This window comes from Gallus gallus, chromosome 1 (genome assembly GCF_016699485.2).
Source record: "Gallus gallus isolate bGalGal1 chromosome 1, bGalGal1.mat.broiler.GRCg7b, whole genome shotgun sequence".
Taxonomy (NCBI): domain Eukaryota; kingdom Metazoa; phylum Chordata; class Aves; order Galliformes; family Phasianidae; genus Gallus; species Gallus gallus.
Genome location: NC_052532.1, coordinates 8243995 through 8261903, shown reverse-complemented (window position 1 = coordinate 8261903; position 17909 = coordinate 8243995). Strand labels below are relative to the sequence as shown.

At 41.6% G+C, this 17909-nt stretch overlaps 1 protein-coding gene across 3 annotated transcripts in view; it reads left to right on the top strand.

Moving 5' to 3' along the window:
* GRM3 (glutamate metabotropic receptor 3) overlaps positions 1 to 16947 on the top strand; it is a 108854-nt gene extending 91907 nt beyond the window's left edge. For all 3 annotated transcript variants that reach the window (XM_004937499.5, XM_004937500.5, XM_015299810.4), the window contains 3 exons: positions 3124 to 4190; positions 11586 to 11760; positions 16391 to 16947. In XM_004937499.5, coding sequence (XP_004937556.1) covers positions 3124 to 4190; positions 11586 to 11760; positions 16391 to 16464 — 1316 coding nt within the window. In that variant the 3' untranslated portion in view covers positions 16465 to 16947. The remainder of the gene's footprint in view (positions 1 to 3123; positions 4191 to 11585; positions 11761 to 16390) is intronic.
* The last annotated feature ends 962 nt before the right edge of the window (positions 16948 to 17909 follow it).

Sequence of the window (17909 nt, the reverse complement as noted above, 5' to 3'; positions counted from 1 at the left end):
CCTAAGGGAAGAATCCAAAACAGCATAGCCACAACTCTGAAAAAGGCCAGCCAGAAATACCTGTTTTAAAAATATCATAGAATCAGAGAATTAGAGAATAATTATTAAGGTTGGAAAAGACCTCTTAGATCATCTACTCCAACTATCCACCAACTATTGCCCACTAAATCATATCCCTAAGTACCTAAGTACTACATCTATCCTTTCCTTAAACATCTCCAGGGATGGTGACTCCACCATCTCCCTGGACAGCCTATGCCAATGCCTCACCACTCTTTCTGAGAAGAAATTCTTCCTAATATCCAATCTGAATATGTGTACTCACAAAACTGAAATTTAACTATGACAGAATTCTCAGTCTTTTGACATGGATTTGACATTTCATCTCTGGGAAAATCATCTGCCAATAAGCAAAAATATATATATTCGTTTTTTTCTCTAGAAAATAGTGTCTCATTTTCTTATGATGTTGTGTTCTTGCCTATAAGCATGCTATATTTATTATTATCATTAGATCACTTTTTCTGAAAACATGATTTTGGGGAGTGGTGCTACAGAGTCTAAAGTCTATTGATAAATATGTGTTAAAATGCATTAGCAATTTTGTATGTGATCAGTATTTATATTAATTGCTGCCACCCAGTGGGCTCATTTGTATGCTTTGGCTCACCATGGTATAATTTAATACATCGTTGTTTGTCTAAATGACTTCATCCTCTCCATTTGAAAGGGTGCCATTTATTTTCCTCCATCAGCAACCACTAAAAATGGATGTTTTGAACTACAAGCTGTGGTTGATTTAAAACAAATTGACAAAAACCTTTCTGTCATATTTGTAGTGTGGGAACAGCCTCATGGAAGGTAATATACACATGTGTTTCAAGCTAACTATATGTGAGATTACCTTCTTTGCCATCTGGACTTAGCTGTAAAGTCCAAGGCAAATACTTTGTTCTATATAAATGATAAATACTCTATAAGAACTATGAAGTTGTTACTCGTGCTACATACAGGAAATTATGTCCTGGAAAATGGTGATATTTCTGACTCTCATTTCATTTCCACTGGGGTACTTGTGTACTTGAAGTTATGCACATGACAGAAGATTAAGCCTTGCAACCAGTTTGCAGGTTGTCTTGTTTACCACTGGTCCCAGTAGATGTTACAAGTTCTCATAACACCCCAGGACTTGGCCTGTATAACACTGAAGCAAATAAATTGGCTCTTCAAACTGGGCTGCTGTGTTAACAACTTCTACAATCTATGCAAGTGTTATGAATAATGAAATAAGACACTGGTGATGACAACACATCATTGAAGAACTGTTAAGTGCTGCATTATGATTTCATTTTAATGCTGTTTCTGGCTGAGAGAGCTTGCGTGCCTATGTATGAGGAGGTGGAGGGAGTGAAAGGGAGCTGCTTAGTATTCCTCTTGTTGACCTATATTTTTAATCTAGCTACTTGTTTAATTTAGAGCATACTATGTCCAGGAGGACTGGCCATTTGGAGGGCTTACATTACCCTTAATTTCTGTGCACTCAGAGGTCTTGTTGGACGAGACTGTAGTACAACTAGATGCCAAGAGTGAAGAAAAAAGGGGGAAAAATGTTCATTCCTTGTCTACACAGACTTAATTTGTAATCCTGCAAACCAAGACTGTCTACCACTGTAATTGATGCAGGTGAGGGGGCAAAACACAGCAAAGGGCAGGGATAAGAACAGAGAGTCTTGGCTCAAAACCAGGATAAGCTATACATAGAACTAAATTATCTTCCTACTTTGCCCTAAGGTAAGAAAAAGGTTGAGGAAGAATCATGCTTTCAAGTCTAGTTCCTGCAGAGGTTCAGGTTGTGCATCAACCCTCCAACCAGTGCTTCTGTGCCAAAATTACTGTTCCTTTTGCTGACCTTAGTGGAAGTGCTGCAATGTGCTATGCAGGAAAAAAAAAAAAAAAAAAAAAGAGGTGAGAGAATTTGGCCTCAGTGCTTTATAGAAGCTAAATAAATCTACTGCAACAAATCCGGAGTATCTGGAAGTTGAAGTGGAGGAATATATTACATCCTTATACAATATTGCTGGTGCTCAAGCACAGCATGGGCACAGGTGCAGGGGAAAAGATTTATTCCAGCAATGACAGCGGAACCACTTCTGTAACCAAAGACACCAAGAATGAAATCACCTTTATTGCTCATCAATGGTAAAAAAAAAGAAACCTTTTTCTTTCCACCTATAAGGACATTCACCTTTGATGCTATAGCAAACGACCAATAAATCACATGGTAAATGCAATTTCCTCCCACATTTTTAATAATTCTTCATTCCCTGCATGAACCTCGGGTAGAGGAAAAACAAAAGCCCTCTCTAGAGCTTACCATTTGGAAGTGTTACAATATTGATTTCCCACAGAAGGTCACAGATCCAGCTTGTGGTTTTTTCATCTATTCCCCAAACAAGATATAAGACCAAAGCAGCGCATTCTAGGAAGATCAGACCAGATTTAAAAAATGATCAAAAAAAGGGAAAACTGAAGCAAAACAGTAGGGTTTCTTAAATTCCTAAAACACTGGAAGATATTAAGAAGATGTCATAAGAAATTGTTGAGAACCTCAGACTTGCTTCATTATCATAAAAAATGGATCCTGTGTTCACCTTCATTCCAGACTGTTGTACTAAACACTGATGTGTATGGGTCTGACAATTAATTTTTTTTTTATTTCACAAAAGTTGAATTTCTTCAAAAAACTCTGAGTTAATAGTGGAATTCTTTCTTCCAAGAAAAAATGTGAAAATTCACAATTATGCACATTGTGAGAAAACATGAAAGAATTTGTTAGTACCTAGAGTGAAAAGATAAGGATAGTGGTAACACAGCTCTTCACATTTACAACTATTTCTCACTCAGTAAAGTGAAATAAAGTTCAATTATTTTAGCCCTTTTTGTCTTCCACATCTGAACAATGCAAAAATATCTCAGACAGATACAGATATAGACATCTTGACTTACCTGTTGACACTGGAGCTGGACTGTGTAAGCTGTCGGGAGGCTGTGCTTCCCAAAGGGTTAAAAAGATCATCTTCTGTTCTGATAATAATTTTCTCTATTTCTGTGTTTTTTTCACAGCTCCATTCAATCCTCCCAATGCTGCAGACAGCACAGTCAAGTTTGACGCCTATGGAGATGGGATAGGTCGTTACAATGTCTTTAATTTCCAATACACTGGAGACAGATACTCCTATGTGAAGGTTGGTCACTGGGCTGAAACCCTGTCACTTGAGGTAGACTCCATCCACTGGTCGAAGAGCTCTGTCCCTGTCTCCCAGTGCAGTGACCCCTGTGCTCCTAACGAGATGAAGAATATGCAACCAGGAGACGTCTGCTGTTGGATTTGTATTCCCTGTGAAACATACGAGTACCTGGCTGATGAATTTACTTGCGCAGACTGTGGGCCAGGAAAATGGCCTACGGCTGACCTGACTGGCTGCTATGACCTACCAGAAGACTACATCAAGTGGGAAGATGCTTGGGCAATAGGTCCTGTTACCATTGCATGCCTGGGCTTTATTTGTACTTTTTTGGTCATTGCAGTGTTTATCAAGCACAACAATACTCCCCTAGTTAAAGCCTCTGGCCGTGAACTATGCTACATATTGCTCTTTGGGGTCTTCCTATCTTACAGCATGACATTCTTCTTCATAGCCAAGCCTTCTCCAGCTATCTGCACCCTGCGTCGTTTGGGGCTAGGAAGTTCCTTTGCTGTCTGCTATTCTGCCCTCCTGACAAAAACAAACTGCATAGCTAGAATATTTGATGGCGTAAAGAATGGTGCTCAAAGGCCTAAGTTCATCAGCCCCAGCTCTCAGGTCTTCATATGCCTGAGTCTCATTTTGGTACAAATCGTGATGGTGTCCGTGTGGCTCATCTTGGAGGCCCCTGGCACCAGGAGGTACACTCTTCCTGAGAAGAGAGAGACTGTCATATTGAAATGCAATGTTAAAGATTCCAGTATGTTAATCTCCTTAACATATGATGTAATCCTCGTAGTCTTATGTACTGTGTATGCCTTCAAAACAAGGAAATGCCCAGAGAACTTCAACGAGGCCAAGTTTATCGGTTTCACAATGTACACAACGTGCATCATTTGGCTGGCCTTTCTCCCCATATTTTACGTGACATCCAGTGACTACAGAGTAAGTCTTTGGATATATGTTTCCATAAATCATGTGCATCACTTTAAAGAACCCTGTCATCATTCACTAAAAGCTTCTCTCGCTTCCTTTGTCACCTGGATCCCTCACAAACTGTTTCAATGTTAATGTCCAACTAAGCTTATTAACAAATTTTAGGTTTTTTTCTACGAAAGATGTTCTCAATTTGAACTGTGAATGTATAGCTATAGGTGTAAGGGATTAGTACTGTCAGCCTCACTGTGATAGAGGCAAAACATGCCGATTAAGTATAAGAATCATAGAGTCATAGAATTGTTTGAATCAGAAGGGATCATTAAATGTCATCTAGTTCAACCCTTCTGCAATGAACAGGGACACATACAGCTAGATCAGGTTGCTCAGAGCCCTGTACAGCCTAGCCCTGAATGTTTCCAGGGACAGAGTATCCACCACATCAATGGACAACCTGCTCCAGTGCCTTATCACCCTCACTGTAAAAGACTTTCTCCTTATATCTCATCTAAATCTCCCCTCTTTTAGTTTGAAATAATTTCTCCTTGTCCTATCACAACAGATCCTGCTAAAGAGTCTGTCCTCTTCCTTCTTATAGCCTCCCTTTATATACTGAAAGGCCGCTCTCAGGTCACCTTACAGCCTTCTCTTCTCCAGGCTGAACAGCCCCAGCTCTCTCAGCCCATCCTTGTAGGGGAGGTGTGCCATCGCTTGAATCATTTTTGTGGCCCTTCTCTGCACACACTCAACAGATCCATGTCCCTCCTGTACTGAGGACTCTACATCTGGACACAGTACTCCAGGTGAGGTCTCACCAGTGCGGAGTAGAGGGGCAGGATCACCTCCCTCACCCTGCTGGCCACATTTCTTTTGATGCAGACCAGTATACTGTTGGCTTTCTGGGCTACGACAGCACACTGCTGGCTCCAATCCAGCTTGCCATCCACATGTATTACCAAGTCATTTTCAGTAGGGATGTACTCCATCCTTACATCCCCCAGCTTGTACTGATAGTGGATGTTGCCACGACCAGGGTGCAAGACCTTGTACTTGGATTTGTTGAGTCTTGTGATGCTCACCTGGGCCCACTACTTAGGCCTGTCTAGGTCTCTCTGGATGGCACCCCGTCCTTTGAGCATGTTGATGATACCACACAGTTTGGTGTCATCTGCAAACTTAATGAGGGTGCACCCAATCCCACTGTCAGTGTCATTGATGAAGATATTAAAGAACATCAGTCCTAGTACTGACCCCGAAAGGACACCACCCATCAGTGATCTCCATCCAGACATTTATGTATTGATAATTTCTCTCTGGATATGATCTTGCAACCAGTTACTCACATATCCACCCATTCATATCCACCCAGTCCACCCACCAAATCCGTACTGTTCCAAATTAGAGATAAAAATATTACAGGGTACTGTGTAAAAGACCTTACTGAAGTCCAGATAGATGATATTAGTGGCTCTTCCCCTATCCATTAATGCAGTTTTGCCATCACAGAAGGCCACTAGGTTGTTCAGGTGGGACCTGCCCTTGCTGAAGCCACACTGCTTGTCTTATATCACCTCTGTCTCTTCCACATGCTTTAGCATAGCTTCCAGGAGCGTCTGCTCTGTGATCTTCCCCAGGGCAGAGGTGTGCTCATACTAGTACATCAGTATGTGGAGCTATAGTCCTAACAACAGCAAAAAAACAAAACAACAACAGTATATCATGAGCATGCATGAGCCACAGAGTTATTTGGTGGAGGTAGGCCTTAAATTAAAAACTGAAGCAATTATTCTTCTTTTTTTCTTTCCATCAGATGTTATGCTTTAATATAGAACAATTTATTCTCTCTCCGTTTTGTAGAAGATAAGTACATCACTGAGCAGAAAATACTGGTCAACATTAGTAAATAACCTTAAAAATATGAAATTATTTTAATTGTCACACAATTTTGCAAAGATTCAGATTAAATAAAATTGTATTACTGGATCAAAGAAAAAGATTCTGATCTACTCAGCTGGAAATCTCACAGTTATTATGACATGAGAAGTGATTGCTGGAATTGGCCCTTACAGTAAATTGTACTGAATTAGTTCAACTTTCTGCCCAGAAGATAGGAGACTTAGGGTGGTATTATCAGCTGTAGTATGCATAAGATATAGCATGGAAAACTAGACATCTAATACCACTTAACACGTTTTTAGTGTGACCACCCTGGACCAGTTTTCTCAGCATAGGAAAGGTACTGAAAACCTTAAGAAAACAGGGATAGATAACAAACAAAAAGTAAGACATGCAGAGTGACAGTAAAAGAGCTAAATATATTTAGTCTAGACAAGTGCAAACCCAAGGAGACGTGATCACAGACTACAGATAATTTCAAGGCAAAAAAAAGGAAAGAATTATTCAGTCTCAGGAGAAGTTAGAAGGGCGAGTAATGGCTTGAAGCTAATGAAGGAAAAGCTTAAGGTTGGCACTGGGGAAAAGCTCCTGACACTCAGAGTAATCAGGAAGCCATACACAAAGGAGGGTAATATTGTTCATACTGTCACACCACTGGGCAGCACAGGCACTAATGGCCAAGAGGGACATGACTTGATTGCTCAAGTAGCATTTTAGGCCTCATCTACTGAGGGAGATTTTCAGGAGCACCTGTGAGCATTTAATTTGAATAAAAATTTCCATATAAACTGATTTGAGTCCTATTCAGTGGACAGAAAAAGATTTTGACACCTTTTTTGACACTTTCATAACATGTTAGCAGGTTGCTGACAATCCCATCATATGTGTCTGCACTTTTGGTGTTCTTTTGAAAAGTGTATGTTTAATTTTCATGCAGTGTCACATGAAAACCTGTGACATCAACTTGTGCCATCCTCATGTATTCCAACACTGGTGGCATCACTAATGACCTATCTAAGAAATATAAAAGTAGCAATGAAAAAAAATAAGTGTTGATCAGCTTGAGATTTTATTATTAGGGACACATTTCTAGGATTCACTCTTCTGAAAGAAAAAAAGAAAGGCAGGAAGGCAGGAAGGCAAAAAGGAAAAAAGAGGAGAGGAGAGGAGAGGAGAGGAGAGGAGAGGAGAGGAGAGGAGAGGAGAGGAGAGGAGAGGAGAGGAGAGGAGAGGAGAGGAGAGGAGAGGAGAGGAGGGGAGGGGAGGGGAGGGGAGGGGAGGGGAGGGGAGGGAAGGGAAGGGAAGGGAAGGGAAGGGAAGGGAAGGGAAGGGAAGGGAAGGGAAGGGAAGGGAAGGGAAGGGAAGGGAAGGGAAGGGAAGGGAAGGGAAGGGAAGGGAAGGGAAGGGAAGGGAAGGGGAGGGAAGGGAAGGGAAGGGGAGGGGAGGGGAGGGAAGGGGAGGGGAGGGGAGGGGAGGGAAGGGAAGGGGAGGGGAGGGGAGGGGAGGGGAGGGGAGGGGAGGGGAGGGGAGGGAAGGGAAGGGAAGGGAAGGGAAGGGAAGGGAAGGGAAGGGAAGGGAAGGGAAGGGAAGGGAAGGGAAGGGAAGGGAAGGGAAGGGAAGGGAAGGGAAGGGAAGGGAAGGGAAGGGAAGGGAAGGGAAGGGAAGGGAAGGGAAGGGAAGGGAAGGGAAGGGAAGGGAAGGGAAGGGAAGGGAAGGGAAGGGAAGGGAAGGGAAGGGAAGGGAAGGGAAGGGAAGGGAAGGGAAGGGAAGGGAAGGGAAGGGAAGGGAAGGGAAGGGAAGGGAAGGGAAGGGAAGGGAAGGGAAGGGGAAAGGGAAAGGGAAAAGGGAAAGGGAAAGGGAAAGGGAAAAGGGAAAAGGGAAAGGGAAAGGGAAAGGGAAAGGGAAAGGGAAAGGGAAAGGGAAAGGGAAAGGGAAATGGAAATGAGAGCTCCTGGAAATGTATACATAGATTTGATGTTGGTCTCATATTTCAAAAACAAAAAAATAGTATTTGAGCATAGTATTCATCCCTACCAATCATGATGCAGAAATTTTTCTGTATGAATTCTACATGAGAAATGCCAGGCAGCATTTAAATATGCTGGGATGCCATATAACTCTATGTCTTACAAATCTATGTACTAAACAATCCTGATATTTAATTGAGGCCTCCTCTGCTCTGAGAAGAGTTTACTGTATAGCTATTCTTTTTTTTCTTTTTTACTAAACTTGCTCATATTGGCAGGATCACTTCTCCCTGAATAGAATAAATTTTACCATCAAATGGATTACTGGGGAAGAGTTCAGAGGTGAGCTCTTGGCAATTCAGTCATGAAGTCAGCTGTAGGATTTTTCTACCCACATCTTTCCATAGGCCCCAGTGTTGGAAGGAACCTCTGGATTGTCTAACTCAACTTTGTTTAAGACAGTGTTACTTGCAGCAGATAGCTCAAGACTGTGTCCTGTGGAGTGTTGAATATTTCCAAGGGTGAAGACTCCACAATCTCTCTGGGGAATCTGTATCACTGTGACTACCTTCATGGTTTCCTTACATTTAAACAGCATCCTGTGTATCATTTTCTGCCAGTGCCCTGTCACTGGGCTCTAGTGGGAAGGGTCTGGCTCCCTCTTCTTTTCTCCCACCATGAGGTACATACACACACTGATAAGATCCATTTTGGCCTTCTCTTCTCTGCCCTGAGCAACCGCATTTCTTTCAGACTCTCCTCATATGACAGTTCCTCCAGATCTTTCATCATCTTTATGGCCTTTGTGTATAGTCATAGAATCATTAAGGTTGGAAATACCACAAGGATCATCTAGTTCAGCCATCAACCCATCACCGCCATGTCCACTAAATCATGTCACTCAGTGTGACATCTACTTCTTGAACACTGTCAGGGACAGTGACTCCACCACCATCTTGGGAAGCCTGTTTTAAGACTTCAGTACTCTTTCTGAGAACAAATTCTTCCTAATATCCAACCTGAACCTCCTCTGGCACAACTTGAGGCTACTCCCTCTCATCCTATCAATAGTTACATGGGAGAGAAGGCTGATCCCCACTTCGCCACAACCACCCTTCAGATGATTGTAGAGAGCAATAACTCCTCTCCCCTGAGTCTCCCCTGAGCCTCCTCTTCTCCAGACTGAACAGTCCCAGTTCCCTCAGCCGCTCCCAATAAGACTCCTGCTTCACTGCCCTTCTCTAGTCACACGCCAGCACCTCAATATCTTTCTTGTAGTGAGGAGTACAAAACTGAAAGATTGTCTAAAATGAATATGGACAAGTAGTCCAGTCAATCTTCAGTTCACCCTTATTGTACACTTACCTCGTTCTTACTTCATCAGCTTGTCAATGAGGAAGTTATGGGAGACTGTCAAATATCAGCTACTCTCACATCATCCACAATGCCAGTTATTTCCCCCTAGAAGGCAATCAGGTTGGTGAAGTAGATTCCTAGAAGACACAGTCACCCACAACAATCCTTTTCCCAGCAGCACCAAGGCAACTTGATGTTCCTCTGAGACTCCCCTTGAGTCCTCCAGCGATACAAGAACGAGTTCTCAGATAGACTGGATCTTGAAGCAGAGCCCAGAAACTACTGTGTTTGGTAGCTGTATCTCTTAGTTGCACTGTCAAAAATTTAAATGAGAGCTTCTGGATAATACAGACATCTCTGATACTGTTAATTTTCACACAGAGGTCTACACTGATTTCACTGAGTTCTTCAGAATCAAAGATAAAATGTTGTACTAAAAAGTCACTGTTGTGACTAAATAAGCACAGATAAATTCACAGCAGCTCTAACACCTAGCACATTTAAGGGATTTTTTTCACTTGATCACCTCAAGAAATGCAGATAACATGGGAAAAGTCTGGGTGTTAAACTGGTCATAGCAAAGGCACGTGTCAAATGTTGTTGCATCGACCTTTGGTAAAGAGTGATTACCAGTTACATGATCACCTTAATTATACTTACAGTTGACAAAGCACTTGGCACTCTGTGGATATGTAAAGAGACAAAGTCCATTCCTTACTCTGGTCTCATTTTGCAATAACTATTTCTGACAAGGAGATGTGAGAAGCATTTCCATGGAAGAAGGCTGATCTCCAAGGACTGCAGGAGTGTATCTAAGGCAAAACGAGTCATGGATGTACGATCATTTAAATTAAGCAGTAGAGTTTAAGGCAGTTTAATTCAACATCTTAATTAAGGAACCTGCCTGGAAGAATATAAACTGAAAATGAACCAGTAAACTGGTGCCTAGTTACATGAGTGAACAAAGAGGGAGATGGATTGACAGCAAAGCTGCACTAACAAATTGCCCAAGGCAATGAATCCAAAATCCTGTACCTTCCAAACAATTCATTTCTCAGTCCTTCTATTTCAAAGTCAGGGCACTTTTCAGGGTCAATCTGACAAATGTCACCAGCTGCTGTGTTTACTCAAAATCACACCAATGCCTCTGCAAGAGACTGTTAAAGTTCTCTGATTAGAGTTGAAGCTGGAGGCTAAACTTGTTTTCAAATGGAAGCTTTAAGGCATTAATTGTAATGTAAAACATACGACATGCAGCCTGGTTTCCACTGTAGCCAGCTTTGCTCAGTTGATGCATTACAGAGCACTTCCTGACCAATTTAGGAATCAAGTGTATGAGGGTGAGAGAAACAGAGCATTCTCACTCTTGTGCTAAGCTGAGGGAGACCATGTTCAGTCAAGTATCCCTTGACAACACCAAGTTGAGTGGCACAGTTGATATGGCTGAAGGATGGGATGCCATCCAGAGGGACCTTGACAAACTTGAAAGGTGAGCCAATGTAAACCCAATGAGGTTTAAAGAGGCCAAGTGCAAGGTTGCACGTGGATCAGGACAATTCCAGGTATGTGTACAGACTGGGAGAATAACCTCTTGAGAGCAGCCCTGCTGAGAAGTAGGGTAGATGAAAAACTTAACATGAGCCAGCAGTGTGCTTTTGCAGCCAAGAAGGCAAACAGTATCCTGGGCTGCATCAAAAGAGAGGCGGTCAGCAGGGAGAGGGAGGGGATTGTCACTCTCTTCTCTGCCCTTATGAGGCTCCATCTGGAGTACTGCATTCCGGTCTGGGGCCCCCAGCTCAGGAAAGGTGTGTAGCTTTTGGAGAGGATCTAGAGGGCCATGAAGATGATCAGAGCAACCTGATTTCATGCTTGAACTAGCAGTCAGCAACCCTGCCTATGGCAAGAGGGTTGGAACTAGATTACCTTTGAGGTCCCTTCCAACCCAAGCCATTCTATGATTCTATGGTTCTATGATATACAGAGAAACAGAGTACCATCAGCATAACACACCTGTCTTATGGACACCTACCATATGGAAGGTAGGAATGAGACAGATGTTCAAGCCCACCTGCATCAGCACAGCCCAGGATTGTGGTTCTTACTGTTATATTATGATGCTTCTGACATTCTGAATTTCAGAGATTCCGTACCAAAGCCACAGCACTTTGCACCCCCTCTCTTCCAGGTGCAGACCACCACTATGTGCATCTCCGTGAGTCTGAGCGGCTTTGTGGTGCTGGGCTGCCTCTTCGCGCCCAAGGTGCACATCATCCTCTTCCAGCCCCAGAAGAACGTGGTCACTCACAGACTCCATCTCAACAGGTTCAGTGTCAGTGGGACTGGGACCACCTACTCCCAGTGTAAGTAGCAAAACTGCTGCCTTATTATAAGGGTGTGGGGATGCAGTGGATTTGGATAAATAAAGGCAAAGCTGTTTTTGTTTTTTTTTTTTTTTACCAACAACAAAAAGCCCTTCTGTAGGCTGGGCTGATATGGAAGCATCGCTTCATTTGTGACTAGAGGAAAAAACTCATCCTCCTCCCATGGGAATGAGTTCAGAGTCTGCTCTGAAGCTCATTTAAGCCAGCAGAAAGCTTGCAGCAGGCTTCAGCCTGTTCCACACAAAGCAAGGAGGACCTGCCACTCGCTGTCACTCTGACAGCAGCACAGCAACAGATTGCTCTGGAGTACGCCTGTCAAAGTGACACACTGGCAGGACCTGGGCCAAAATGCGGCTCTATCTCAATGCCCAATATAAAGAAGCAGTTCAGTTCTACAGCAGATACACAGAGAGAATGCTAGAAACCATTTTTGTATGCAGAGTGTGAGCAATACTCTTTGTAAGAGCCACAGCAGGGAGGACGCAGTGCTGTGTGGCAAGCACAGCTCACCTGTTCTGCCTTCTCTGCATTGTCATTCTCTTCATCCCAAGCAGAATCACATCTGTGATTTTGTTAGGTGGCTGCTGCTCATCTTCTGGGTGAGCTCTTCAGAGATTTATTTTTTTTATTAAAAGGGAAAAAAAAAAAAAAAAAAAAAAAGGTCACCTATAGAGTTTTGTTTGTCAAGCTTAACTAAGCAATGATGGGAGCACACAGCACCTTGTTCACGGAGCTCTGCCAACAGCATCTAACCTGGAAGCTAATTGAAAAGCACAATAAAAAGCACAATACAGATAGAGAGAGGCGAGGAATACAAAAGAAAGAAAAGGAGCTGCAGAACACACACCAGAAACCAAAATTGTTTGCTATTTTGGAACACTTAGATGAAGGGAGATGAGGATCACATGATTATTTTGTCCCCTATGAATTTTGTGAAGGTAGTCTTGCCATTTTTTTTTAAATTCCTTCTTACTATTAAATCAGGTAACTCAGAAACCATTTTGATTCGTGGATATTTTTTTACTATAATGGCTGGATGATATACACATTGTTTGTGTGTGCCTGTATGCAACTGAAAGACATCCTCAGTGCATACCTTTTGATTAAAAGTCTACCTCTTCAAATTTATGAATATCTTTAAGACAGTAAGGGAAGCATAAAAATCAAGCCTTACGACATCTTGTTACTTTTTTGTTTAGAAGGGTGGCCTCAGTCATTTACTTTTCCTGCTAACACCAAAGTGAATATGCTGATCTTTGGGATCTTTTTGGGATGCAATGAGATGCAGAAAGGACATAGAAGAGGGACTAAAAGTCCCATGCAGTACAATGGAACAAAAGCATTGTTTCTATTTATGAAGATGATTTTAGGAAAATAACACTGAGAACTCATTGTCTGTCACAGCGAAACCTTCCTTCACACCCTTCCATTTATTTGTAAACTATTTAAACACATTCTCTTCTTTTTAAACTGTTTAGTTATTCATAAGTCTCTAAAAGGATTGACATCCAAATTGATTGTAATCCATACCATGGTCTATCGTGCTGGGAAAAGAAATCTAAAACATTCCTTTCACCAGTCCCAGAGCTGTCAGCTAGCTTTTCCTTTGGTGTCGATGGCGTTTTCGTCAGTCATGAAAACTGGCCAAGCACTGAGAGAAAAGCAAAAATATCTCACAACACTCTTGGAGATGGTTAATTGTAAGATTTAAATGTGTACCACAATAACATGGAGGGAGGGCCTGATGCTAGTGAGTCACATAAGCCTCAGTGTGGTCACAGTTAGAGCTAATTGGAACACCAAATGCAGTTAACTGAATCCAGCTCCTCATCTTGCTACCAACTGAGCAGAATGCAGTAGAGGTGAATGCTGCTGAGTGAGGGAATGTGATTTAAAAGTACCAAGCTTTGATCACAGAACAGCTGAAGTTTGGACTATAGAAGAATACAGATCAAAGCTCAAGAGAGGCAGGATATATGTATACCTCGGTAGATAACATGCTTGTATCTATACATATTCATTTGGGTATAAAAATTCACCTATGGCAGAGTGCTGCTTCACCTATTGAGATGTTTGCCCCATTTTCCTGGGGTCTGTTTTATGGTCATGGCAGAGGTGCTCCCATAAGGCAGGAGATCAGCACTTATAAAACTTCCTAGATTGCTCAGCGCTGATTTAAGCACCTGTGTGACTTGGGCTGAGCTTTTACACTCTGTTAGCTTATTTTTACAGAGTGTCATTCACTCAAGAACTGTCCACATGGAGAGCTGCACACAGACGTGAGCTCCTCCAGGTATCCTCTACTGGCGTCAGAAAAAGAACTGAAATAACTGTTTACAGCCAAGCTGGTAAATTTTCTCTCTCAGAACTTTTTTGCCCAGCCCTAGTTCCAAACTACGGCTTTTATACATCGTTAACTCACATCTGCCTTGCTGTGAGCATGAGTAGAGAAAGTTGCAGACACAATTTTGAGTCTGCCTGCCTATGTAGGTGTGCATGGCAAAATGGAGCTGAGGTGTCTCTAAGAGGTCCAGCAATCTTTCAGGCTACTGCTTAACGACATAGAGAGAAAATCAGAGCTGTCCAGTGCCAGTGCTGAACATTGCTGAGCTCTGTAGGGAGAAGTCAGAGCTTTTGTTCTGAGAGAACTGAGAGCTGGATTCTCAGTGTGAACACTGCCTCCTGGCACTACAAGAGAGGTAAGTGCTGAGGAGGAAGCCTGGGAACTCTAAAGGCAAAGCCACTCACTCCTCACCTACCACCAGATTCCTCTTCTCCAACTGTGGCATCGTCCTGATTCAGTTCCTGCAGTATTCAAGCTATTCATTACCTTCAGTGGGTTGGACTTCAAAGAATCCCTGAAGCTAAAAATGTTCTGGGTGTGTGAGTGATGTTCACAGAAGCAAAATGCTTTTGCTGTAGGCATACTGCAGAAGAACAAGGATTCAAAACAAGTCTCCTAAGGAGTATCGATTTTTCTATTCACCAACAGTAAGTGGTAATATTAATAATGGTAATAAAACCTTCAGATCAGTGTACCACCAGAATAATAACCAGCTAAAAACTGAATGTAGAACCTGATAATCTTCATAAAATCATAGACTTGATGCCTTTCCACCTTAAAATATCAGATTTCAGCACACATATAGGTTGTGAAAGATGAAACTCTATCTACCTAACTTAGACTAAGAGTTCACTCCTGATTCTTCTGCTTACCAGCATTACGCCCTGCCTGGAGTAATGGGTTAGTCCAGGGGTGCCTCTAAATTTGTCTTGTTAAAATAGTTGTATTTTCCATATGAAATATTTATTCAGTCAATGAAAAAAAAAATGCAAATAGTAATTATCTGAGGAAATAATGATCAATTTTGAACATGATGCTGAGAGTATTTAGAGAACCAGTTTGCAACAGGGATTGCAGCCAGCACCAGTTTTGGAAGACTGAGCATGCCCTTGTCAGCTGCATAAATTGCTTTTTACAGTGGATGATTGGGTTTACCAAGTCATTGCTTGCTGTGTGTTTTCTTTGATGAAGGCATCACATTTCTCTGGGTCACTGTTATCATTAACCTAATGTGTCTTTCAAAAAGCTGCTTTATGGTGCTGTAAGCAGAGATGTCACGGAGTATCGGAAAACACATTGCTGATGCCCAGTGGATAATTTTTACAAAGATGGATAAACTAGCTTGCTTTTAAATTAAAAACCACAAGGCTTTGGCAGAACGGTAATATCTCTTACAGTGAAAACACAAACACATCTAGAAACAAGCTGTGATACTCAGATTCAATTGTCGTATCACTGAAGCAATGAAAACTTGTTGAATAAAATATTAAGCAATGAAGATAAGGGTAACAGAATCTGGGCCTACCTATTGAGTTTTGATCCAGAGCTCCCAGAAATGCAGGGGATTATGGCCAGGAAACAATCTGGGATTAGGTGACAGATAATTTTGCTTTCCAATTCAGTTATTTAAATGTTTCATCATTCTGTCTAATATGCACATCATTTTTTTTTATTATTATTTATTTATTTTTGTAATTAAAAATCAGATTAACACACAGTCCTAATGTGCAGAGGTAGATTATCTCCTGGATTTAAAAATGTGTATGTTTTATTTCAGGAATGGCCATTCCAAATACTTGGAAGCTTGTAGGATCAGATGTTAAAATTTCCTGCCAATAATGAATGAAAAGCCCAAAGGTTCACTTTTTACCCCACAAAGGCATCTTTGTACCACTCTAACTATATCGGCTCACACTACCATGCAAAATGCTATTATGTGAAGCCCAGTGGTCCAAAATCCTCCCAATAATGCATTTTATTCAGGCACTTCTTAGACAAGCTTCCTCATCCCAACCCCTCATAACACTCAGCAAATAGAAATCAGGTTCCTCCAGGAGGTTTCAGCCTCAGATCTGCATTGACTTGTAGAGGTGCTAGCGGAACTCCACCAGCTCCACTGCTGGTGTCACCTGTACTCACTTTTCCATAGGGCATCTTGGTTAAATTGGGTGAGATGGTTGAGATCATCCAAATTCTAACCCTGTGTGTTGCTGTGACTTTCTGTCCCTCATGACATCAGTTGATTTTCCCCTCTTTCTCTTTCAGCATCTGCCAGTATGTACGTACCAACGGTCTGCAATGGAAGGGAAGTCCTGGACTCCACCACCTCATCTCTGTGATTGTGACTTGCGGTTCAGTTCTTGAGTTTTTAGACTGTTAGGCAAAATTTTGCACACGTTGTGCACTTTGGAAAACACCAGAAAACAAAAGAAAACAAAAGAAAACAAAAGAAAACTAGTACCTTTTTTTAGAAACAGTGTAATAAATTATTTTTGAGGATTGTACAGTATATAGTGACGTTCTGGAACTTTTTAGACTGATTTTAGCCCTTCTGTTGTTAATGGTCATAAGGGACATGTAAATAACCATGGTTCACAATGTGCATAGTCCTGAAGTAAGGGAGTGATTTGTTGCAAGCACAGTTGCAATGTTAGGTGACTTCTTTCCTACAATATTTTTTGTAGTTCCTTGTTGTAATTAACTTAGACTGCATTTCTATGTTGTATATTACAGTTACCTTACATGTAACAGACTGGTTTTCTCAGCACAAAACGGCAGTATTAATGTAAAGGCACCAATAATAAAAAGATAAAAGTTTTTCAGCATGGTTTCATTTTTGTGTCTTCCTCCTTCAGTGCCATTATCTCCTTGAGAGTTTTTCCTTAAACACAAGGGTAAAAAACCTGCATGAATAGTGTGTATGTATACACATATATGTGTATGGGAATGCACCTGTGTTACAAAATCCACATCACAAAACAGGTGATTATGATGAATGCTTTGTCAGGGCCAAGTATAAATTCCCTCTCCTTGAAAAAAATAAGCATGTTATTAAAGCATCTCAAGTGCTTCTCTTGTTAATGAAACACAGGATGATTTCCAAACATGAAAATGTCTAATTGTATCTCAATGAGATATCAGCAACAAAACTTTGATCACTGGCTCACCCATTTGGCATGATTTAAATCTGTCGTGTACTCTGTAGACTGGTAGCATATAAAAAGCAAAGACATTTTAGATTATGTTGGCAAAGAGATAGAAGAAGATGTGTCAGAAAATTAACCTAGACTGTTTTATACCTCCAGCCAAAACAAAGCTGGTTCCATATCACCAGTGCTGTAAGAGGTAACTGGAGCACCACAGAGACACAGAGGCTAAAAAAGTAACAAAGGAGCAATCCAGGAGACATTTACCCGTCTCTGGGGTGACCTTTGCATTCAAATCAAACAATTCAATACACACATAGCAGCCACTCAGACCACTGCAAAATACCTGATTTTATAACTGCTCTCTGTGAGCCACCCTCAGTCTGTTGGAACAATGTGAAATCCTCCATCTTCCCAGTCCAATAAGACATTAAGGAAACAAATACACCTTTGATTAATGTGCCTGGGCATATTTACCTAAGGGCTTGTTCCCGTTGATCTCATTCCTGCTGAGGTCAATAGCAAAATTCTCATTGACTTCAAAGGCAACACCACTGAGGCTTGAAAGGCAGATACTAGAGATACGTGCTGTTGGATGTACACGTTCTCTCGAGCCCAATCTCAGATGTTTTTACACG